Genomic DNA, 26,428 nt, shown 5'->3' with positions numbered 1-26,428 from the left:
AAGTAATTATTTAATGTACTTCTCATTGGAACCATATAACTTGATCATCCTTGTATATCAAGTGATTAGAATGACATTTGGTTATACCTTCCCATTCGACTTGAAAGTCATATTAGATGCTTTTCAGTGGTGATACTGATAATGAGTTTTGTGCTATGTAGAACTTTATTGGGCTTAAAGGCGTCTCTCTGGAAAATGTTAAATTTCTTATAACTTTCCTAATCTTACTGTGTTTGTGACACATTTTAATTATATGATAGTTTTCTGTATGGACATCAAATTCTCTAGTGTTCTCACTGTGCTTCTATTTATTTTATGTATTCGTAATACCTTACTGAGTTATAATTATGGAACTGATTCAGGGGATTTCATTAGTCAGTAATGGCAAAGTGAATGTTAGTGTTCTTTCATATTTTGTTTGATAATTATTGAACCAGTGAGATGTACATTTTACCCCTGGTGCTTCTTGAGATGCTTTTTTTGTACCTGTGCCAATTTATTCTAAGGGGGAGGCAATACAAATTATGGCTACTTTGTACAAAGTACATAAGTATATTTAGGGTGGTTACTCTCATTCTCGTCTTTTGATAAAAAATGTAATTAGATTTTACTTTAGATAACAAATTGTGACAAAAGTACTTTCACATTTTATTTTCTAATTTGTTTCAACAATCTTTGAGATCGTCAGGATAAATTATCTACATTTCATAAATATGGATAATATGACTTAGAAATTTAAATTACTCAGCTCATATTCAGGTAGTCAATGTCAGAGCCTGAATCAAAACCCAGGCCTCAAGATACCCTTATGTACTATGCTGTTTTTGACAATTAAGATTTTATTAGTCTGAGATGGTATCTTCTTTTTTTATTGTTTTTTGAAAGTGGGTCCTGAATAGATTTTTTTAAATTATTAGAATTTTTTTTTTTTGGCATGGCAGTGAGGGTTAAGTGACTTGTTCAGAATCACACAACTAGTAAGTGTCAAGTGTCTACGGTCAGATTTGAACTCAGATCCTCCTAAATCCAGGGCCGGTGCTTTATACACTGTGCCACCTAGCTGCCCCCTGAATAGATTTTTAGATTTTTCTTGTTCAGTCATTTTTAAGTTGCGTTCAGCATTTTGTGACCCCATTTAGGGTTTTCTTGGTAAACATACTAGGGTGGTTTGCTGTTTCCATCTTCAGCACATTTTATAGATAAGGAAACCGAGGCAAGCTGGATTAAATGACTTGCCCAGGGTCACATATCTAGTAAGTGTCTATGGCTGGATTTGAACTCAGGAAAATGAGTCTTCCTGACACCAAGCCCGATACTCTATCCACTGTGCCATGTAACTGCCCAGATGTTTAGATATTAATAATTAAAATGAATGTCAGCACACTGGTTCTACCTGTTGTCTTTTATCTCATTTTTCTGACTTGAAACTACCTCACATCAGGGCACAGTTCCTTTTCCCAAGGAAAGAGAAAGAAGTCCATCTCTGGACTTTGGGTTTGTTAGATTGATTGAGCTTTGGCAAAAAGTCCTAACGCCAACTCAGAGAAGGAATAAAGTTGCCACAGAAAGTTGGATATGATATATGGAAGTGTAAGACATAGGAAACTGCCTTTGAATGCAGGGACGAGATGGAGGGAATGTGGTGAGCTACTGTAGAGGGTACCAGGAAGTGAAGGGTAGGAGAGGCCAGAGAAAAATCCTAACTACTAAGGCAGGAAAAAACCCCCCGCCTTTTATAGTTTTGTTGGGGGGAGGAAACAAAGGAAAAGGTTTAATATCTGTCTGATGAAAGCCTTTGGAATAATTAAACTTAATTGTTCAGCACTCCTATATACACTAGGTCTGTCCTGGGGACCTCCTGCTGAGGTCAGCCTTCGTATTGGCTGAACCAGAACAGACTAGGAGGAGCCCATTGACAACACCCTGTGCGTTTCCACTGTGTCACAATTACTCCCGAAACTAGGACAATTGCAGTGACAGTCTTAACCAGGAGGATGTAGTTCCACGTGTGGCTGGAATGCAGCTGGCTTTGAGAGGGTTTGCACCAACAGAAGAAATTGTTTTTGTTTATTTGTTAACTATTTCACTGCCCATTGATTGATTCTTTTGATGTGATCCCCAAATATCAGTTGGATATCTGTGGGTTTATTAGTCAACCATTGATTTATACTTGTTGATCTCTGATACACAAATCAAGAACATGTTATTGTTCTGATACATTATCCTTACCTGCTGTTCTTTTTTCATTGTAGTTGCTGATATGTGTTCAAGATGAGTGGGATGGGAGAAAACACCTCTGACCCATCTAGGGCAGAGACAAGAAAGCGCAAAGAATGTCCTGATCAGCTTGGACCCAGGTTTGATTCATTCCAAGAAAAAAATTTATATTATTGGGCAGTGACATACCTTGATGGTTTTGCAGGTCCCCGCCACCCCTGAAAGTGTGATTCTAGAATTTCTAGTGAAGACTTCACTTCAAATATAAATATACCATTTAATTTTGCTTATTAATAATCTATTAAGCAAAATGTGCATAAATTTTATATTCTAGATATGCAAAAAATTGCAGGGGTTTTTTGTAAAATCAGGAGAGCTAAGTTTATTTCTTCCAAATCTTCCTGTCTAGTAACTCCTAAAACTATTTGAACTGGTAGTTCTTGGTTTTTACATTTTTTTTTTTTGGAGTAACAGAATGTCATGAGGTTTATATCACACAATAAAAGGAGTTATATACCATTAACTTTAATGTTGAGATTGGAATACACATAGTTCCGTTTTGAAAGAAAAAAAGAAAGTATGTAGAGTTCATTTACTTCAAGTGGAATTAAAAAAAACAACAAGGAACTTTTGCAGTGACTACTACTAATATTATAAAATTAGTCCCAAACTATGGGAAGTTAAAGGACAGGGGGAAAAAGCAAGAGTTGCTGAGAGATTTAGAGAAAGAGATTAAGAATAGAGAATGTAATGTGCTTCGATTTGCATAAATCTTTGCTTCATGGAAAATGTGTGCACTCCCTTTAGGTAGTCTTTGATTCATTCATCTCTTCCTTTTTAGCCTCAGCCTTTAGTTCTAATCTGATGTCTTCTCACTTCCTAATTGTCCAAAATTTCATATTTGTTCAACCAAGCCTAATACTGAGAAGGCTTGGAAAGAGAAGCAGTGTGTTAAAGTGGAAAGAAAACTAGAAGCCCAAAACACACCATTTTCGGGCCTACCTCTCTCAAACATACTTTGGGCATGTTAATTTTGGGGGCCTTGTTTTTTTGTCACCTGAGAAATTAGATGTTTGGTCTCAATATCTCAAATGTTTACCAGTTTTAATATACTATAAAAACGAACTTAATGTAGTGGCAGAGACTTGATTATTTCAGTGTTTTAGATTATCAGATTTAGAAGGTCCATATAGCCATAAAGATGCTTTTATTATAATCTCAAACAGAATAAACATTTTAAGTATTTTGATTTGCTTGCCATTTAAGGATCGGTAATTTCATTATGCTTTAGAAAGAAATTGTATTATTTAATGAAGCAGCTACCAAGAGAAAATTTTGAGTTTTCCATTTTGCTCAGTAGATGTGAGGAATTTCAACTATATTTTATATCAAGTCCTAAAAACTTAAAAGATTAAATGTGCTTTGTTTACATTTTATTTATCATTTGGCTTGGATTTTTAACAACCATTCTGGTTCAGTTTCATTTTTATTTTTAGCTGCGCTTTATTGTCATTTGGTTTTTTTCATCCACTCGTCCCAAAAGTCTTTCTGATTATTTAACACTCCAAGGCAGTATATATAATTTACTCGTTTTCTTTCATTCTACATTAAGACATTTTCCTTCTATTATATTAGCTTAGCAATTTCCCCCTTCTCTCCTCTCATTCCCCAATAAAATTTTCTATGAAAGTTCAGATTTTAATTTTTTTATTTTATGTGAGTACATATATCTCTATATACATGTATGTATTATGTATGTATGTGTGAGTATACATATAAATGCACAAGCAACTTGTAATATAGTATCTTTTTTTTAATTAATAAAGTATTTTATTTTTTTTTCCGTTACATGTAAAGATAGTTCTCAACTTTTGTTTATACAAGCTTTACAATTTCAGATTTTTCTCCCTCCCTCCCTCCCCTAGACAGCAGGTAATCTGATATAGGTTATGTAATATAGTATCTTTAATTTCTGATGTATAAAGTATCCATTGTGGTATAATTGAAGTCAATGTTCATTTCCCTTTTAGCCCTAAAAGGAACACAGAGAAACGCAATCGTGAGCAGGAAAATAAGTACATCGAAGAGCTTGCTGAGCTGATTTTTGCTAACTTCAATGATATTGACAATTTTAACTTTAAACCTGACAAATGTGCAATCTTAAAAGAAACTGTGAAGCAAATTCGTCAGATTAAAGAACAAGGTAAAAGTTTTAGTTGATCATTTTGGAAAGTTTTATTTCTATTTGTTCTGAGTCTGATGGACACTTCAAATTCCCCTTTATCCATTTCTTATTTTTAAATTATTGATGTAGTAATATTGACATGGTACTGGATATAATGTAAGTATAGTTTGCAGCTTATAGATACACTTTACAAAATTCAATCATTCTCACAGGTTAGCATCCATAATTTGTTAGGTTGAAGCCAGTTTGATGAAAACTAGAATTGTAGAACATGAAGTAGCTCCTGTTTCAACTCGTCAGCACATTTGATTTAAGTCTTTGAGCCTCAGCTGGGTGTCACTCAGGTTAGAACTTCATATCCTAGATGACAATAGATTTGAAAGACCCTAATCTCTAGTCAGAATTCTTTTGTGAAGTTTAGACACAGTACATGACAGCTTTCTTCCTGTTTTTTTTGGTCTGAGACCAATCTTCTGTCTCTTTTCCTTTGATATTTTTGCCGATGGAAAAAACATAAAGAAGTAATATTTTTTAAAAATACTTTTGACTTTGTAGTGCCAAAAAAACTTCATTGGGCAAGCATGAACATTGTCTCAGTGCTTGGGGCTAATGCATGCTCATGAAGTATGTGTGTACTGTTTTACTTCGGGGCTAAAAAGATTATTATCTTCTTGTAATCTGTTTTTTAAGGCATCCTCTTAGATTCCATACTCTTTAATCTAAAACCTTTCATATAATATTCCAAGAGTAAATCCTTTAGAAAGATAATACTCACTTTTGCATGTTATATTAGCCTGAAACCCTTACTTGACCCATCAACCCTCAAATTTCTATCTCCCTGCCAACATCATCATCACAAAATTTTCCATTTGTAAATGTGTGCTTTTCTTCTAAATTCTGGTTAAAGCAAGTAACCACGTGTAGGAAAATAAACATCTAAAGCTACCATGAATCTGAGAGAATATCTAATCCCCAACTTTCTTGTTTTCTGAAGCTCAGGTCAACAAAAAGTTAAGCGATATACCCAAAGCCATAAAGCCAGATAGGGACAGAGCTTGAACTAGAAATAAGTGCCCTGACTGTTTGCTTTATCACTGGGAATATGTGCATGTCACTTAAGTACCGAGGACAGCAGATTCTAATATTAACACTGTCAAATTAATAGCTTTTCATTTCCTGTTTTCCTTATCAAAAATATATTGTAGTCTTTTTTTTAGTTATAAAAGTATTTAATTATTTTCCAGTTACTATAGTAGTCTTAAACTGTGTTTCTTTTTCCTCTTTCTGTGAGTTCACTCTCCCTACACAGATTTTAAAATATCTATGTTAGACTCTAAATTCATACATTCTTTGAATGTCTTTGGCAAAAGCTTAAGTGTTCTACCTCAGTTTCTCTGCATGGAATTGTTAGAAGGCAGAGCTTAGTTCACAAGGCTAATGTAAGATTTAATTGGTTGAAGTTTATAATGCTTTGAAGATGAAAAGAGCTAAGAGACTATGTTTTGGTTATAATAACTGATTTATTCAAGTGAAGAAACCATGAAGTTTCCTTAGATTTCTTAAAGTTTAAAAGAGATTATTTTCTACATACTGTACATATTGAATAGGGAATCTTACATTATAAAGCAGCCATAAGTATTTTCCACTGCCATGTACCTTGAGGAAAGTTTTGCAGAACACTGTTGATTCCTCTTCAAAACAAAAGACACGTTAAGATCTGTTGTGCTGGGATTTTGCCATAACTTCACTATGTTTTTAGGCAAAAAAGCTGCCTGCTGCAACCACCCAAGAAGCTTTAACAATAAATAACCTGTCATTTCTTATTGCTTTAATGATACTTTTACTGATTCTAAAAGTAAAATGTACTTAAAGATAGGAATAAACTTGAAAAACAAACTGAAAAGGTCAAAAGGCACAAATTAAATTCATTTTCAAGCTATTTTAGATCTTTATACCTTGTTTTAGACAAAGCTTCTTAAACAGTGAGAAGAGGAGTAACCTATTAAGCGGACCTGAAGGTCTTCAGCCAGTGGAATCCCAAGATAGTTGGCTAGTGAAAAGAGCATTTTAATATCTTCCATGAAGGAAATTATCCTGAACAAATGAAGGTCACATTTTCATCATTACCAAGCACTAGTGGCAAAATTAGTATAGTAAGCAGTACCCCAACAGGAACGCCCACTTGATTTGACAAAAATAATTCACATGTCTATAACTCTTATTTTCCTTATACTAACATTGTAAAGTAGGTATTTATTATCCTCATTTTTTTACATTTGAGGAAACCCAGGAATAACTGTTAGGAATTGTCCAGGGGTCATATAGTAAGAACTAGAGCACAAAAGTCAGTACTTCCGACTCCCAGACTTATCACTTTTTCTAGAATACCACACTATAAAACTGACCACCAAAAAGGTAAAGAAGGACCACATAGATTAGTTGTCTTATCTCTTCCTTTTGGTTTCCACTTTTGGTATCTCTTACTTGATAATGTACTCCTTTAAATTTTATCCCCTTTGCAAAGTAATTGCAACATTAACAAAATCCCTAAAGTTTTAACAGGTTAACAGAGTTCCTTCTCTTTATTATTTGTACACTACGAATACCTTAGTATCTTAAATTTGGAGTGCTGAAATGAAAAACACATAGCAACTATGCTGAAGAAGACATGTATTTCATCCTCTATCTATAGCATAAGACCTGAATATGTAGCCTACATTACCTGAGGTTCACATTGGACCCTGAAAGAAGTAGATCTGCAGGCTAAAAGCAAGGCCAACCAGCTAGTCAGTTCTTCCTCCTATTAGGACTTTGACCCCTATGACCCTTAACTTAGCTAGTCTATTCATTCAGCGTTACACAGGAGAGAAGTAGGGGTACAGGAAGAGTGGTTTGAAGAACTTAGAGAGAGCATCAACATCGTTATAAAATAGCAAATAATAAGCATCTTCCTACACCCAGTATTTTGTAAAATTTTAAACATAGCTTACTTAGTCATGAGTCCTCTAAAAGCTCATCCACTAAAATAGGTAACGTAAATGGACTGTGTGCATACTGAGCTTTGCTGTAGTACAACCTGTAGGAGTACAGAATGTTCTTGATACAATTGTTCTTTTTTAATCGAAGCAAACAGGAGTGAAAGAGGGATTTCTTACAACATTATGGATGACATGAGCATATTCCTAAATAGTACAAGGTCTGTGCTGTGACAATTTAAGTTATTAAACAGGCTTGGATGCTGATAGATGTTTCATATTAAATAAAATGTGATGTGTGTGTCTGCGTGTGCATGCATGCACATGCGCTGGCTAGAATTCTGAATGTAAGTCACAATCTTTTGATCATTATTAATCGAGGTAGACAGTGGGATTGCCCCTTCTTTGCTTAGACTCCATTCTGGGGGAAATTATATGGGGAAAACAATTTGATTTCAAATAGGAATCTATTCAGAGACTATATTCAGCACATTGTCATTAGCTAGCATCTCAAATCCAGAATCTCCATGAAATTTTAATACCAAATGGTATGGGCAGAAGGAAAAGTTTATAATAACTTCTAATGAAAAATAAAATTGAAATGGGAAGGAATTAAAATTCTTGTAGGAAAATATAAAGAAAGTGATGGAATTCTATCATCCCCATATCATTGCTTTAAGTATTGTCTCTTTTGTTTCACAGAAGTTAGAATACCTTTCGTTGATTTTTAAAATTATTAAAAGCTCTTTAATACTTCATTTACCACCACATTTGTATGATTTATTTGAATAGCAAGGTGTATGCAGCTTAGAGAGAATTGGTTAAGCAGTTGAAATTCTATAGAAAAAAATGTGGTTTGCCTAGTAAGGAGCCATAAAGCTACTAGTAAGTATATTTTAGAGAATTGTTCTCTTTTGGGAAAGCCTAGAAAAATAGAATCCCTCATTTCTTTACATGACCTAAATGGATTTTCTTTTTTGTTTTTGGTTCTAGTAAAAAAAATTTTTCTTGTATCAAAACCATTATTACATGTGATTATTTTTTTCTACTGTGATATGGTTTTAAAAGAATCAAAATCAGGCTAACAAGTACCATTTGTGAATGTCCAAAATAGCCATTGACTATGCTAACTTTTAGGCCATGTATATGAGTTCCATCTTAATGTATCCCCAATGCCTTGCATAGTTAATAAATACTTATTGTTTGCTTGATTGTGTACTGGTGCGTGCGTGTGTGTGTGTGTTGTACAGAGAGAGAATATGAACATGAGTATATAGATAAGATAGGAGAAGCTGCAAGATTGATTCTTTTTTTTTTTTTTTTTGGTGAGGCAATTGGGGTTAAGTGACTTGCCCAGGGTCACACAGCTAGTAAGTGTCTGAGGCCGGATTTGAACTCAGGTACTCCTGAATCCAGGGCCAGTGCTTATCCACTGTGCCATCTAGCTGCCCCAAGATTGATTCTTAATCAGTAACAAGTCATAAACATTGAATTGTCAGGGCTGAAGTAATATTTCCATCGTGGAAATTTATATTTGTCTGGACAACTTCCAGCATATTTGTTAGAATCAAATGCCGTGTTTTTCTTGTCTTGTACTTTGCAAAGTAGCAATATGTAATTTGATAAGGACTCCTAAGGGGGTAGAACCCAAGGAGAGTCAAATGAATTTTTTTTTTTTTACTGATCTAATTATTTTGTTTGTTTGGTTTTTTTTTTAGTGAGGCAATTGGGGTTAAGTGACTTGCCCAGGGTCACACAGCTAGTAAGTGTTATGTGTCTGAGGCCGGATTTGAACTCAGGTACTCCTGACTCCAGAGCCAGTGCTCTATCTCCACTGTGCCACCTAGCTGCCCCAATGATCTAATTATTTTTAAGAGTGGTTTGCAAAACTTTTTACTTCACTCATTTCTTTCCTTTTTTTTTTCTTCAGTATTTGGAACTCTTTGAAATATAATTATATTGAAGGATATTTTTTTCTTAATAGGTGATTTTAATAGCAAATCTCCTATCACACTCTAGTTTCTTCCAGGTAATAATAGTTTCAGCCCTCTTCTGCCAGGCTCCCCACTACTATTTTGGCATTCATTTTTATGGAATGTGAAATAGACTTGTTCCATCAAGTAGCAGCAAACTATCAAGCTGGCTGTCAATGGAGAATAGTTTCCATTATCTTGAAACTTAATGCTTATATATTATTATTGTTGAATTTTTTAATACTAATTTTCGTTTATATAGTTTTGTACTTGAAATTATTTTTATTCATAGGTGCTATTTAGGTAACTGGAATGGCAGGGTTTAAAATTTTTCTGTGCCATTACTATTAAATAATTTTTATAGTTATATGGAAAAGTATTCATAAATGATAAAATATAAGTCACCAGTTCTCCTCTGAGGATTATCACAGCGAAAATTCAAAACTGAAAAGGTTTTTTTCCATTTTTAAAGATGTCATTATAAATGCAATCTTTTCAAAGGACCTAAAATTGAAAGGTAAATGGTCATCGCAAGTAGAATCATTGTCTTAAATAAACCATTTCAGAAAATGTAGTACTCTAGAAAAACTCACTTTTATTAAATGAACAATCATTGTTAATAAAATAAATGCTTCATTTTTAGGATCATAAGATTATATATTTATAATTTAAATCATCTAGTTCAGGCCTCCTTTTACTGATTAAAAAAATTAGTGCTCCAAGAAGTTATATGACTTGCCCAATATCACATAGATTCAAGTATTTACTATGTCCCTACTGTGTAGCAGATTGTGGAAGATACACAGATAAATATGTGGCAGTCTCAGCTCTGTAGAGAATTCCAGATATAGGAATCATCCTGTTCAAAGGCAGAAGTGGAAAATGAACTATTGCATATCAAAGGACTGCAGGGAGTCCATTTTTTCTCTGTTGCCAAGTATGTGAAAAAAGAATAATGTGTATTAAGCCCGAATGGGTAACCTGGAGCCAGATTTGAAAGGGCTACAGAGTATGTAATTTCTATTTCATCATGGAGGCAACAAAGAGGCATTTAAAGTTCTTGAGCCAGAGCATGTGATGATCAGACTTATGCTCTAGTATTATCAATTTGGCATCTATGTGGAGAATTTATTGTCCCCAAGAAGCTCATAAAAGGCCCATCTTGAAGAAAGTCCCTCATCACCTCTTGCAACAGCTCCTAATTAGTTTCCCTGCCTCCAGGTTCTCACCATTTCACTCCATCCTAAACATTGCTGCCAAAGTAATTTTCTTGAAGAGTAGCTGTGACCTTGTGACTCCACTACTCAAGCAACTCTGGTAGCTTCCTCTGGCCTCTAGGATAAAATATCTATTTCTTTGTTTAGCTTTTCAAGTTCTTGAAAATCAAGATCCAGTCTAGTTTTTCAAGCTCATTGATAATGTGATCCAGCCCAACTGTTCTTTTCTCTGTTCCTCATGTGATATAAACTCTATGTCCCATCTCTGTGCCTTTGTACTGAACACCCCCTCCTGACCTCCAACCTCCTCCCCCTTAAAAATGCATTTCCTGTGCCTCATGAGAGTCCCTCACTTCCTTTAAGATGCAGGTCATGCACGAAGCCTGAAGCATTTCCTTTTTCCTGCCCCCCTAATTACTAGTGCCCTTCTAACCTTCCAAGCTACTTTGTATATATTTGTTTATTACTTAATTTTAATGTGCTTTATATATTTTTCTCTGGACTTGTCTCTCTCGTGAGAATGTAAACTCCATGAGAGTAAAGATTATTTCATTCTTTGCCTGACACATAGTAAGCACTTAATATTTATTGATTGAAAAAAGTATTTATTAAAGCATCTATCATGTGCCAGGCAGTGTGATAGATGCTGTGGTTACAAAGGACAAAATTGACCTGTCCCCTCCCTTTATAGAACTCACATCCTACTAATGAGATGGAACTAACAGCAGAGGTCAGAGAAGGCTTTTTTGGTGGCAGGTAACACTGGGTTTAAAGATTTTGTGATTTTTCTTGGTGCAGGCACCCCCTTTACACATTTTGCAACCCCTCTTTGACTTAGAGTAGTTATGTACGAGCTATGAACCTTTACAATTTTGTGGTCCTATCTTGGCCACTTATTCCCTATATTATGGAATTGTCCTCTTTTTCTTCCCTACCATGACTATACAATATTGAAGTCCAAAATACCTTTGAAATATTAGTTTATATTTTTTGCCATGAAAATAAGTGCCAGCTCCAATATCTAAGGATTTAAGTTGATATGTAGCTAGAAAGAAATTTGCTATAACATGTTCCCCTGTTTTATTTTTTTAAATAAATTTTATTGATATTTTTTTTTCATTATCAACATTTTCCACAGTATTCTCCCATGCCTCCCAGCTATCCTTTATCATAGAAAAAAAAATTTTTAAGTTAGCACAACCAACTGACATACCATAGTTATTTACTCTGCAAAAGAAGCAAGGAGTAATATCTTCTACTCTCTCTTTGCGCTTTTTTTTTTTTTTTGCACTGGGCAATGAGGGTTAAGTGACTTGCCCAGGGTCACACAGCTAGTGTCAAGTGTCTGAGGCTGGATTTGAACTTGGGTCCTCCTGAATCCAGGGCCAGTGCTTTATCCATTGCGCCACCTAGCTGCCCCCTACTCTCTCTTCTTTAGGGCCGAGCTGGTCATTAAAATTTGCTGAATTTATTTCCATTGTTTGGGTGGTGTTTTTTCTTGGAGGAAAATAACTTTTGTGAAAGAAAGATTGATTGATTCTCTGTATTAGTAGGGAGCAGTAGTTCTTTCTTTGGTCATTCCTATCTGATTGTCCAATGGTCATACAATTATCTCTCCTTGATTTTTTTCCAGGTCAGTTGTTTTTAAAAGGAGATAACATTATACTTCTTTCTAATTTTCTCTGTCTTTTAAAAAAAATCATTTCTTGCCATTTTCTGGAGTTACTAAATTCCATTCTAATTTTCAGTCTGTTAGTTCGGTGAAGTTTTTCACCTCTTAGATAATTGACTTTCCAATTCTTCCAGGCCATTTCCAGATTCTCTCCCCAGTTTCTCCCCAATGCTCTCATTCTCTTCCATTTGCTTCCTTCGAGTTTTCTCATTTCAGTTATAAAATCAGTTTTAGCTCATTTTTAAAGAGCTAAACTATTGTTTCACTTCTTCCAGGTATTTTATTTCAGCTTGTGCACACAAGCTGTACTTTTTCCTTGCAGTTTTACTTATAGAGTTTAGCTATAAGGGAAGAAAAGAAATTGATCGCCTATAAAATATGTTGTATTTATGTTTTATGCCAGTATAAGTCTTCAGAATCTAGTTTACCAAGATATCTAAATCTGACAACTATGCATAGTGTCACCCAATATCCCGATGAAGTTTTTTTTTCCTCCTAATGTTTCGATAGGAATGTTTTTTTTTTCTATTTTCAGACTTTTCCCATGTTACACCTTTTCATGCCTGAAGTTGTAACATTCTAGTTTTTCATTGTAATTCCATTGTGATGGGGCATCATCCAAGCTGAGGAGGAAGGGATAGGGGAGGGGTAGACAGCTGAGCCCTCTCTCTTTTCAGTCATAGGCAGAAACAAGTATCTGATACATCTGTGCCTGGGCAGTCCATGAGTACCACCTCCCCTGCTGCCCTCTGCCCCTTCCTTGTCTATTCTGACATATAGAAGAATTATAAGAATCTTGCCTCTATGTTAATTTGACTGACAACAGGAATCTTTCAAATTTTCTTTTATTTACAATCCACCTGGGGTTGGGGGGAAGGGGGAATCTGGTACAAATGGGTCTATGATAAGAACCTTATAAGGGCAGCTAGGTGGCGCAGTGGATAAAGCATCGGCCCTGGATTCAGGAGGACCTCGGTTCAAATCCAGCCGCAGACACTTGACACTTAACTAGCTGTGTGACCCTGGGGCAAATCACTTAACCCTCATTGCCCCTCCAAGAAAAAAAAAAAGAACCTGAAGCTTGTTTTAGTGTCAAAAATATTAAACTGGAATGTTTATTTGTCACTAGATATCACTAAAGTCATATCGACTGACTTTTGAGATGCTAGTGAGGGCATCAAAGGGAGAAGTGATGTCAAAGATGTTTGGCAGAAAGTTGTGGACTAGAGTCAAGGAACAGATTACGAATGTGAAGAAGTAAAGATAATTTTCAACTGTCAAAAATCAGGAAAGATTTGTGGAGGTGTTATTTGTTTTGGGATATGATGGATAGAAGAGACAGCTGGATGGCTCAATGGATAGAGCTCTAGGATCACAATCAGGGAGAGCTGAATTTAAATCCAGCCTCAGACACTTATTATCTGTGTTTCCTTGGAGAAATCAAATTAACTTCTGTTTGCCTAGGAGGCTCAGTGGATACAGTGCTGGGCCTGGAGTCTGGAAGACCTAAGTTCAAATGGGGCCTCAGACACTAACTAGCTGTGTGACCCTGGGAAAGTCACTTAACTTTTATTTACCTTAATCTGCTGGAGAAGAAAATGACAAACCACTGGAGTATCTTTGCCAAGAAAACCTCATAGACAGTACGGTCTATAAGATCACAAAGACTGAACAGAAACAACTGAACAACAAAACAAATAATGGATAGAAAAGGACGTCAGCCGTTGGGAGATGGGAAGCATGGACATTTCAAACATATAAAAATAGAGGTGCTAATAGTAATAGCTTATGCCTGTTACTTGGAGTTCCAGATGAATTAAGTCTAGACTAGGAGTTAGCAAAGAAGTTTCTGGGAGGTTCTGCCCCTTCTGTCCCTCTGGCTTCCTTCCTGAGACTTTCAGGATGCTCTGTCTCAGCCCCAGGTCTAGGCCTGTAGCTTCTCTCTTTATTTCCAGAGCCCCTTTTTCCACAGGCCATTCCTGGATCAGACCCACCCCAAACTTCCAGATCCTGCCTGCTACAAGATAATCTTCCTAACTTTCACAGGCTACAACATCATTACTTACCTTTAAACAATCGAATCAGCTCCCTCTCTCAGTGGACTTCTCTCTAGCCACAGATAATATGCCCGGACTTCTTCAGTGGTTTGCATACTCATACCCCACCAAATTCTCCCCTACCAGTGATTCTGAACCTGATGGCCATCAGGTATGCCTGTGTCCTCATCTCTCATTCTTCATTCTCCTCTAACCACCATGTCCACTCTGCTCTCCGGAGCATCTGCTTAGTAGGTAACTAATTCTCTTCAATCTTTTCCTTACTTGGCTCCCTCCTATTGACGCTGCATTCATGGCCAGCCTTTCGGGTCCCAGTTGAACTTTCACTCATATCTCCTGAAACAGGTGGTTATAGTGAGAACGTTGGAATACTCCTTGCTTTCCACCATTCAGTGGCTTCTCCTCTGAGGTGCATTCAGACCACATTGCTCACCCTTCCAAGATTCCAGTAGGTGTTACCTGTCAGTCTCCAAAAGACTTCTTTTATTCTCCAATTTAGATCCTCGTTCCTAATCTGTTTAATGCCCCCCTTGCTTTCCTTCAGTCTAGGGAATGTCAACTTACATAGTTCTTCAATTTAATAATTTTAATAATGCGACCTTTTCCAATCCACTTCATCTACACAGAGACGGTCATATCCTTGATCTTGCCATTGCCCTCAAGTGTTCACTTCCATGTTCTTGATCCCTCTTTTGTCCTATCTTTCCCTCTGCTTTATAACCTTTAAATCTGTTCTTTTAACACCTTAACTTCTCCTCTCTCCACCACTTAGTTCTTTCCTAGACCATCATCACCTCAATATGTCTTCCCTTCTCTGTCTCCTCCCCACCTCATTGAGTCAGTCCAACTCTGTATTATCTTCTTCACTCTAGTCCCTTTCCCCTTATACTGTTATTATGTTATTATTTTATACATTGTGAGCCCCAACCTTGGATTACTCCCACTATCTGCAGCCTCACCTCCTTTTTTCCTGATGCTGAACAGAGCTAGAAAAAATCATGGAATTGTATTGATTGATTTACTATCCCCACTCAACATCGATGCTATTCCAAATCTTTTCATCCTTCTGCAAGCCTGCACAGCCTCTCCCCACCCTCTCAGCTGAGAACCTTGCCTCATATTTCACTTTTTAAAAATGAAGCCATATGGCTAGAGCTCCCTCTTTTATTCTCATCATCTCACATCACCCAGATGCCTTAAGGTAGCTAGGTGGCACAGTGGATAGAGAACTGAGCTGGGCCAGGAAACATGAGCTCAAAATTGTTCTCAGACACTAGCTAGCTATGTGACCCTGGGCAAGTCACTTAACCTCTGCAAAATGAAGATAATATAAGCACCTGGCTCATGAAGATCAAATGAGGTAACAACTAAAAAGAGCTTAGAACAATGTCAGTCATGTAGTAGATGCTATATAAATATTTGTTCCATTCTTCCCTCCCGTCTTTCTTCAGCTCTGTCTCACATGAAAAAATGGTTTGGGGGGGAAGACGGTGAGGGTTAAGTGACTTGCCCAAGGTAGTAGGTGTCAAGTGTCTGAGGTCAGATTTGAACTCAGGTCCTCCTGAATCCAGGGCTGGTGCTTTATCTACTGTGCCACCTAGCTGCCCTTGAATTTTATGTAATCAAAATGTTTGTTTATATTCTGTGATCATCTCATTGTATAATGCTTTAGAATGATGACCTATAGCTTAGTGTATCTGATATAATAACTGCTCATACAGTTAAATGTTCAAAGACCCTTAAAACCTTTAAGACTAGAAGAGTTACCTCCAGTTCAAAAGAGAAAAGTTGCCATGGGAAGTTATTACTGTCTTTGTTGCCATGCCCTAGTTCACCTGCTATGTGGGTTGGTGGCAGCCATGCTGGAAAACATTTGGGTCTAGTAACTTAGTATATTTTTGATACCATTTGACTGCAATACTGCTCTTAGGCCTATACCGAAAAGAAAGAGAATAAAGGATTTGTAGGTAAAAACAAAACAAAACAAAAAACAACACCATAACAGTTCTCCTTATAACATAGCCCAAAATTGGAAATTAAGGGAGTGGCCATAAATTGAAGAATGGCCCAATAAATTAAAGTATGTGGATGTAATAGTATGTTGTTGTTCAGTTAAGGCCACCTCTTTGTAATCCCATTTGAGGTTTTCTTGGCAAAAATGCTGGAGTATGCCATTTCCTTCTCCAGCTCATTTTACAGATGAGGAAACTGAGGCAAGCAGGGTTAAGTGATTTGCTCAGGGTCACACAGCTAGAGATCGGATTTGAAATCATGTTTTCCTGACTCCAAGCTTGGTGTTCTATCCCCTATACCACCTGGCTGCACTGTAATGGCAAACTGTATGCTATAGGAAATAATGAAAGACAATTTCAGGGAAACCTGAAGACATATTATGAAGTGATTCAGATTGAAGTGGGCAGAACCAGGGGAACAGTTTATATCCTTAACAACAAAATTTGTAAAAAGAACAATTTTAAGAGGTTACAATTTCTAATCTATTCAGTGATCAACTAAGTCCCCAAGGAGCCATGGATAAAGAATGCCACCCATGGGGGCAGCTAGATGGAGCAGTGGTTAAAACACTGGCCCTGGATTCAGGAGTACCTGAGTTCAAATCCAGCCTCAGACACTTGACACTTACTGGCTGTGTGACCCTGGGCAAGTCACTTCACCCCCATTGCCCCGCAAAAAAAAAAAAAAGAATGCCACCCACCTCTTGACAGAGAGGTGGTAGACTAAATATGCAGATTGACACATATTTTTGGAGATGGCCAATATGAAAATAAATTTTACTTGACTTCATATATATTATAGTAGTTTTGTTTTTTGTTTCTAGTAGAGGAGAGTGGATAGAGGGAGTGTAGGTAGGAAAAAGTAAATGATCATTATAAATTTTTGAAAAGAAAGTGTTATAAAAATGCCCAGAAGAAAATATAAGGTAGTTCACGATGAGACACAGAGGAGGAGGACAGCTTTGACATGTTGAATTTATTTCATTATATGTATGTGTATGTATTTATTATATACCTTCAGAAAATAGGGTATATATAGGAGATTCTTAGTTTTCTATCCAATCTTTTTCTGTTTTCTTGTATGAAAATGTTCATTTTTTGTGTGTTTCTTGCATTTTTAATGAATGAATAAAGGGGACCATTGCACTTGATCATATTAGAGGCAATAGGTACCTTGCACTAGAGTGGTGGTTTTGTGAGTTCAAGAACTGTTGTGGAGGTAGGCATTGTAAGGTTCACTAATTACCTGTTAAACTTTTAAAGTTGAATCATTGAGAAACTTCTCAAAAGCAGCATGTTCAAGACAGTACTCATTATCTTCCTTCAAAAACCCCGTAGAACTTCCCAATTTCTGTTGAGAGTATCACATTCTCTCAGTCTCAAATCTAAAACCAAGGTGTTGACTCCTTATTCTCCTTGACCCCCATATTCAGTCAGTTGTCAGATCTTGCCATTTCTAACTCTGACATCTAACTCCTCATTATTCACATAGCCACCATCTTAGTTCAGGCCCTCATTGATCTCTGCCTTGATTCTTCCCCACTCCAGTCGGCCCTCCACACAGCTGCCAAAGAGATCTTCCTTAAGTGCAGATGTAACCATGTCACTTTCCTACTCAGTCAACTCTAGTAGCTTACTGTTTCCACTAGGATCAAGTATAAAATCTCCTTAAACTTTTGAAGTCCTTAAAATCTTGGTTCCAGTTAATTTTTTTTTCAGTCATGTTACATATTAAACCTTGTCCTGCACCTTGTTCTAGCAAGACTGACTTTATTGCCTTTCCTTACATGTGACACTCCCATTTTTCACCCTATGTAATACCCTTCTTAGTCATCACCTTCTGCATGACACCAAGTACTAGTGCCCTTCCTCTCTGACTACCTTATACTTAGCTAAGATGTGTTTATCTTGCATATAATTCTTATGAACATTCTTAGCCACGAACATATTTCACCCCTGATAGAATATAAGCCTACGATCATAGTTTCATTTTTGTTTTCTCTTCCAAGTATTTGACACAGTTTCTGATACAGAGTAGGTGATTACTGAACATTCATCGATTAATTAATTGATCGCTAACCATCAAAAGGCAACATGATGAATATTGTTCTTATTTTCCTGCCTTGGGCTGTGGATTAGTCAGTAGTGCCACTCAGGATCGTTAGAAAAGTTGACAGTGAATCCATGAAAGCCACTTGATCAAAAACCCACATCTTCAGAAATATCCATGAGAGAACTTGCAATATTTGAACTTGCTAGATTTCACCCTTCTGCGGCCGAGTTAAATATTGAAAATCATTGGAGGAGGAATGTTTAAAACACTTTTGTATATCAGCCCAAGTATAAACAGGAAGTCCTGAGATAAACTTAAGATATTTCTAGACATTCAAGTTTTTAGTGAAAGATCCTGCCAAAATCCCAAAACCTTATGTCTATTTAAACTGTTCATTGTAGTGCCATTTTGTTCATTAAGAACATGTAACCATCATACTAAAATAGATGTGATGGGCAATTTTGTTTTATTATACAATGAATAGGATAAAGAAATTGAAGAATACACTTGGAATAGAATTTTTAGCTTTATAATAACCTATTCTAAATAAATGACAAGGTTTTGTTTGGTTTGGTATGATTTTAACTGGAACTGTGATTTCATCTGTGTAACAAGTTCCTGATGAAAAACTCTCTCTTCTAGTGCAGATCAGTGACTTCTCTGCACCTTTTAGTTCTAGAAAGTTGCCAAGGGCACTAAGGAGTTGACAACTGGCTTAAGGTCACATGCTGCCTAATGTTAGAGGTAGGATTTGAACACAAGTCTTAACTGCCAAGTTATCTCTATATTCATTACATGAGGCTGAGTGATTATATTAATTTGAGGGGCAGCTAGGTGGTGCAGTGGATGGAGTGCCGGCCCTGGATTCGGGAGGACCTGGGTTTGGGTCCGGCCTCTTGCCTCACCAAAAGAAAAGAAAAGATTATATTAATTTGGTTGGTGGCAGCCTTTTATCAGGAGGGGAGAGTGTTGACCTTCTCAATGATCAAATACATGTGTGTTTTGTTTCATATATGTGAAATCATTTTTCTGAGAATAGGTCCATAGGCTTCACCAGGCTACCAAAGGCAGTGGGAGATGGGGATTGGGAGGCAAGTGCATGACACACAAAACTGGTTGAGAATCCTTGCTTAGAATCAGAAGATCAGGAATAAAATCATACCATTGACACCTACTGGACTATGTGGCACCTTGGTGAGTTACCAAATCTCTGTCACCCAGTTTCTTCTATAAAGAAGAAAAGTTTGGACTAGTTGATCCCTAAGTTTCCTTCTCATGCTAGCATTCAAAGTTTTGTTCTTGGTGACATCCTATTAAATTTCTTGATTGTTTTTCAATCACCAAGCATTCATTTCTTTTTTATCTATAGATATGAGAAAAATGTTTTAAATGAATAATAATTAAAGCAGTTCTGAAGTTTCACTTCCCATCCCACAGATTAGAAAAGATGACTGACAACGGGCTTGGCAAATGTTGGAGGGGATGCAGGAAAACTGCTATGCTCTTAATAGAGCTGTGAATGGATCCACCCATTCTCGAAAGCAATTTGGAATAATGTACAAAAAGTTACTAAACAATACCTACACTTTGACTCAGTCATACCCCTTTAGCTCCAAAAGTTAAAAGAAAGGGTCCTGTATGTACAATATTATTTATAGCAGCTTTTTTGTGGTAACAAAAACCTTGAAATTAGGATGACTGAAAAAATGTGTTGCAGGAATGTAATGGAATACCATAGCTCTGTTTTTTAAAAAAGAGGGAGGGGCAACTAGGTGGCGAAGTGGATAGAGCACCAGCCCTGGAGTCAGGAGGACCTGGGTTCAAATCCTGCCTCAGACATTTGACACATACTAGCTGTGTGATCTTGGGCTAGTCACTTAACCCCAATTGCCTCACTGAAAAAAAAAGGAAAGAAAGAAAAAGGGGGTTTTTTTGTTTTGTTTTGTTTTGTTTTTTTACATATAAGGTATTCTATTTTTTCCATTACATGTAAAGATAGTTCTCAACTTTTGCCCATACAAAAGCTTTACAATTTCAGATTTTTCTCCCTCCCCCCTCCCCTAGACAGCAGGCAATCTGATATAGGTTATATCTATATATCTATAGATCTACATACATATACATATAGATATATATATCTATATGCACACATATATATACACATAATAACATTAATCCTATTTCTGCATTAATCCTGCCATAAGAGAAAAAATCAGAGCAGCAATGCAAAACCCCAAAATAGAAAAAAAAAAAACAACAGCACCCAAAACAAAAGAAATAGTATGGTTCAATCAGCATCTATACTCCACAGTTCTTTTTTTTTTTCTTGGATTTGGAGATCCTCTTCTATCATGAGTTCCCTGGAACTCTTCTGTACCATTGCATTGGTGAGAAGAATATAGTCCATCACAGTAGGTCAACACTCAATGTTGATGATACTGTGTACAATGTTCTTCTGGTTCTGCTCATCTCACTCATCATCAGCTCACGTAAGACCCTCCAGGAAGAAAAAGTTTTTTAAAAAAAGAAAGAAAAAAGAGGGTAAAGATGCTTTCAAAGAGACAAAGACAGACAAATGAAATGATGCAGCGTGAAGTGAGCAGAGTGAGAGGAACAATTTATACTGTGACATCAGTATTATAAAAATGAACAATTTTGAAAGACTTAAAAACTCCTATAAACTAAATTATCAACCATGATTTCACAGGACGGGAAATGAATACTGCATACCTCATGACAGAGTTGATAGTCTAATACTCAGAATAATAAATGCATTTTTAGAAATGACCAATGTGAGAATGAGTGCTGCTTGCCTGTGCTTATATTAAATTTCTTAGTGTTGTGAAGACTATATTTTTTTTTACTTCAATTCTGTGACTTTCAAGCTGCCTTCCCTATTCCAGATAGCAAACTCTCTCCACTTATTAAACAGTCAGTAGTAGTCAAAATAGGTATCAATAATCAAAATATTACCTCCAAAATATTATATTCTCTAGCCCTTATCCTTGGTATCCTTGACAGCTATATACCAAATACAACACTTCTGTGGTATAAAAAATTCCTAGAAAATATCTTTCAAAGTATATACTGAAATTGAAATGTACCTTATTCTTCTCATTACCTAATACCAGAGATATCCAAAGATAGAAAGTTGTTTGAGGAATTTAAATATATCTCAAGGTACTAAGTAGTAAAAATCTAGAGAAAAAAAGCGTCTTATTACTCAGACTTATTACTCTGCTTACTATTCCCATGTAGGGAAATTAGAGATCAACTAGTCTATACTGTTCCCATACTATTCCCAAAATATACTCAATATTTATGTAGTTTCTTTGCAATGAGATGAAGAGAATATAATTCTCATATCTGATACAGAATACAGTGAAAAGTAACTGGATATCCTCTGGAATGGAAAAGCATTGATCTTTTGTCTCTATCACCACCATGATCAATGCAAAATATATATTCAATTTTGTTTTTTTTAAACTACGTAATTTATGCTAGGCATTGTGCTATATGGTGTCAGGTGTGGTCCCTGCTCAGTAGTACTTTACATTCAAGTGAGGTGTTAACACAAGTAAACATCATAAAAAGAAAGATGTATCATAAGGGAGTTATTACCAAATACCATCATGATTGAGAGTAGGAAGAAATGGCATCCTCTTGGCGGAGCCAGGGATGGCATCATAAAAGCGGTGTTGTTTGATCCAGAATGAGTAGGCCAACATAGAATGTTGAAATAGTATGACAGAGGTGACAGACCTGGAAATGATAAATAAGTCAATTTTGTCAGAAATAAAACTGAAAAGACAGTTTGGAATTGAATTCCAGAAGGAAGAGTTTGGATGTTATTACATAGGTGACTAGGAGTACGTTTTCTCTATAGAATTCAATTTTCAAATCATGAACACTTTTTTTTGACTATATAAGGCAAATAATAATTTTAATAACAATCATTCACACTTAAGGTTTGTAAAGTATTTTATATATATGATCTCACTGGATAATAATGTAATAAGATATTTAGAAGCCATCAAATACTGTGTGATCCCGTGAACCATACTTGTCTATGGGGTTTTTTTGGCAAAGATATTGGAGGGGTTTGCCATTTTCTTCTTCAGTGGATAAAGCAAACAGAGGTTAAGTAACTTGTCCAGGGTCACACAGATAGTGTCTGAGTTTGGATTTGAACTCAGGTCTTTCAGACTCCAGGCACAGTGTTCTATCAAATCAATTAATAAATGTGTGTTTCTTAAAGCAAAGTAGTTACATTAAATGACTGATTTCCCTTGGAATTTTTGAAATGTTGGCTCTAAACTTAATTTTTTTAAAAATGTAATAATCTCAAGAATATCAAGTAAAATAAGAAATAAAATCTCAAATAAAACCTTAACCTAAGATGATAATTTCTATTATTCCATGTGTGTTTTGACAATTAATGAAAAATCTTAGTAGGGTACGGCGAACAGGAATATCCTCAAGCTCTTTCTCCTTGCATCTCCACCTTGTTAAAGGAACTAGCATAAGGGAATGCCTCCTAAAATTTATGAAAAAATTGAACTTTGTGATTCAGTTGCTGTTTCAGGTAGCACTCCTCATTTTCAAAGTGGTCAGCTTTTCTTGTCAGTAAAAAGATAATCAGGGACAGCTAGGTGGCGCAGTGGATAGAGCACCGGCCCTAGATTCAGGAGGTCCTGAGTTCAAGTCCAGCCTCAGACACTTGACACTTACTAGCTGTGTGACCCTAGGCAAGTCACTTAGCCCCAATTGCCTCACCAAAAAAATAATAATAATAATCAAGGATCCCCTCCCAAATAAAAAGTTGACACGGGGCGGGGGGGGTGGGGGGTGGGGGGATGGAATTTCTTAGTAATTAGCAGCAAAGTTAAACAACTAGGCTCTTAAAGAACCTTCATTCTACGCTCTAGTATGAACAACACAATATATTTTTTCCGTAGTCATACATGTTTTTACTGTCTCTTCATTTTTTCTGGCTGTCCCCTTTGCTTATCTAGAGGTCACTGGCCTACTTAGAAAGGTGTTGTTTCCCATTTCAGGAATATATTACAGCCAATACGATAATCCTTTTTCTGTAAGTATGACCACCATTTCACCCAATGCATTCACAGGCAGCATGGAAGAAACAGAATCTGATAGGATTCACAGAAGAGCATTGGAATTTTTAAGCTATACACATAATCATTTAGCTTCCTATATTAATTTTTTTTCCCTCTGGGGATTGAATGGAAAAACAAATTGCAAAATGGTAGGTTCCATGAGGGAAATAATCATATTGGATTTCAAATATCTTTGAGGCATCTTGGCAAATTTAAATATTTAACTGTCTTTTCCTCTTTAAAATGTTATTTCTTTCTCAGTCTATTGTTTTAAATGGCAAAAGATTCCCAGTTTTGCTTTGGTCTAATAGAAAATATAACTTAATTCTTGGCTGGGTGCAGCTTTCATTTATATTAACATGTTTTGGTCTTGATCCTATTGTTTTAACCTTAAGAATCCTCCCTATTGACTTCTCTGTTGAAAGTGAAACAACCCATGTTGTTAAAGAAAAATAAAGAATATCTGTGCCAGGCATAATACTGCAATGGCATAGCAAACTTCCCATACACTACAGAAATTAATTGCTAACATCCTGAATCTTTCACTCCCACCTTCAGCTATTGGACATTTCAGAGAATGTCCAGTCTACACCGGGGATGTTGTATGCTCTAACTTTTTAGGTTTTAAGGGCTTTCCATTCCATTTTACAGGTGTTTTTACATTTAAAGCATAGACACCTTGGGCAGACATGCACTAATTATTTTGATATGTTGATTGGCATCAATTGCAAGAGTTCTAATTCACCTTCCCTAAATCTGAAAAAATTCTTTGTGGGTACAAATTTAATCCTGATTCCAAGTTAGGAAATTAATACAAAACTCTCTTCATGTGCAATATTGTTGAGGCACTAAAGTTGCCAAGATGTAAAAACTTTTTTTTTAATTTCTCCTGATTGATAGTTATTCCTCTTTCACTTTTGGACTTGGGTCTGTTTTTTATTTTATTTTATTACCATACCTTCTTAAGAAGAAATATAAGCAATCCCCAACTTTACAACTGTTTGCTTTATGTATGTATATGATTTTCTTCACTTTAAAACTCATTCAAAATGGGGTAGCTAGGTGGTGCAGTGGATAGAGCACTGGCCCTGGCCGGAGTCAGGAGGACCTGAGTTCAAATGTGGCCTCAGACACTTGACACTTACTAGCTGTATGGCCCTGGGTAAAGTCACTTAACCCCAATTGCCTCACCAAAAAAAAAATAAAGAAAACTCTTTTTGTGAAAACAGAAATGTATAAGATATCCATAGATCCCAGAAAAGTTTATTTCACCCATAGTGTTCCTTAAAGCTAACCATGATGAGAATAATGATCTTATATTTACATAGTGCTTTAAGGTTGCATAACATTTTCCTGTGGGTCAGTAAAGGAGCATTTTAAGTACCTGCTATGTTCCAATCACTGTGCTAAGCATTAGGAATAAAAAAATAAATAAATAAAAAGACTTTCCCTGCTTTCAAACCAGCTCACAATCTAATAGAATGATTACAGTAAGGAAGGCGCTAGAATTAAGAGAGGTTGGGAAAGACTTCCTGTAGAGCATGAGATTTTAGTTGGGATTTGAAAGAACAAAGGAGTTGAAAGGAGGAAGGAGAGAGTTTGAGACATGTAGGACAGTAAGAGAAAATGCCTGGCTGGTTTTGAGAGATGGAGGGCCTTGTCTGTGGAACAGCCAGGAGGCCATTGGCACTGTATCTAAAGAGTATGTGGTAGAGAGTAAGGTTTAAGGAGGATTGGGGGAGGGGTGGGGGGTGGGAGGTAGAGAAAGTCTTTGTACACTAAAAAGAGGATTTTGTTTTTTATTCTGGAGGCAATGGGCAGCCATTAGGGTTTATTGAGTAGAAGAGTGTCATGGTCACATCTGTGCTTTAGGAAAATCACTTCATTGACTGGATAGAGGATGGATTTGAAAGTGGAGAGACTTGAGGCAGGCAGACCCACTGTCAGGCTATTACAATAATCAAAGCACCACCAGAGTGGTGGCAATGTCTAAGGAAAAAAGGGGTCTTTTTCTAGAGATGTTGCAAAGGTCACCCAGGCCTTGGCAAAAGAATAGATATGAAAGATGAGAGATATTGGGCAATCAAAGATGACACCTAGGTTGTGAGCCTTGAAGGCCTGGGAGAATGGTCTTGATCTTGCCACTAATAGGGAAGAGGATAAGGGTTGGAGAGGAAAGCTAATGACTTGTTTTGGGTAGGGAACATTCACGTGATGCTCCCAGTGATATCATTGTCAGGCCTTTGTAAAACAGACTACCTAGAGCATGCTACTTACTCTTTTACCTTTCTAATAAATGTGTTTGTGGTTTGGTTTGGTTTGTTTGCTTGCTTGCTTACTTTTGTTTGTTTTTTGTTTTTTGCGGGGCAATGGGGGTTAAGCGACTTGCCCAGGGTAACACAGCTGGTAAGTGTCGAGTGTCTGAGGTTGGATTTGAATTCAGGTACTCCTGAATCCAGGGCCGGTGCTTTATCCACTGCGCCACCTAGCCGTCCCCTTGCTTGCTTATTTTTGCTTGATTCTGTATTACTTCATTTGTCTCCAGTAGAATAGAAGGTCCTTGAAAGCAGCCATTATTTCCTTTTTGTCTTTGAATCTAACAGTCTTAGATACTTAATGTTGAAGAAAACATTATTCAAGTAAGGATGTTTGACACATTTTTGTTGAATTGATTGAGTTTTTCTGTTTGGTTGATTTTGAACTATTTAAAAATAATTACCAGTATTCTCCATAACTCCAGAGAAAGTTTAAACTTAAAGATAACAAGAAAAAATGAAACAGAAGAAGGGAGGTGTGGTTGTTTTTTTAATCATATGTTTGAATTGACACCTGGAGAAAGAAAAACAACAAATTTTGTAATCATCCTAGGTTTGTCATGTTAAGAAAGTTAATTTAAAGCTTTTTTAAAAATCAGTTGTCACTTGAACCTCACTCTTACCTGAACTGGTCA

The 26,428-nt window shown here is 36.4% G+C and overlaps 1 protein-coding gene across 9 annotated transcripts in view; it reads left to right on the top strand.

Annotated features, from left to right (window-relative positions):
- NCOA2 (nuclear receptor coactivator 2) overlaps positions 1-26,428 on the top strand; it is a 361,979-nt gene that overhangs the window by 232,486 nt on the left and 103,065 nt on the right. For all 9 annotated transcript variants that reach the window (XM_043988572.1, XM_043988593.1, XM_043988540.1 and 6 more), the window contains 2 exons: positions 2,253-2,357; positions 4,248-4,420. In XM_043988572.1, the coding sequence (XP_043844507.1) occupies positions 2,272-2,357; positions 4,248-4,420 (259 nt within the window). In that variant the 5' untranslated portion in view covers positions 2,253-2,271. The remainder of the gene's footprint in view (positions 1-2,252; positions 2,358-4,247; positions 4,421-26,428) is intronic.

The sequence above is a fragment of the Dromiciops gliroides genome, chromosome 1, assembly GCF_019393635.1.
Source record: "Dromiciops gliroides isolate mDroGli1 chromosome 1, mDroGli1.pri, whole genome shotgun sequence".
Taxonomy (NCBI): domain Eukaryota; kingdom Metazoa; phylum Chordata; class Mammalia; order Microbiotheria; family Microbiotheriidae; genus Dromiciops; species Dromiciops gliroides.
The sequence above is the reverse complement of the archived record's forward strand: the minus strand, read 5'-3'. Positions and strand labels throughout refer to the sequence as shown.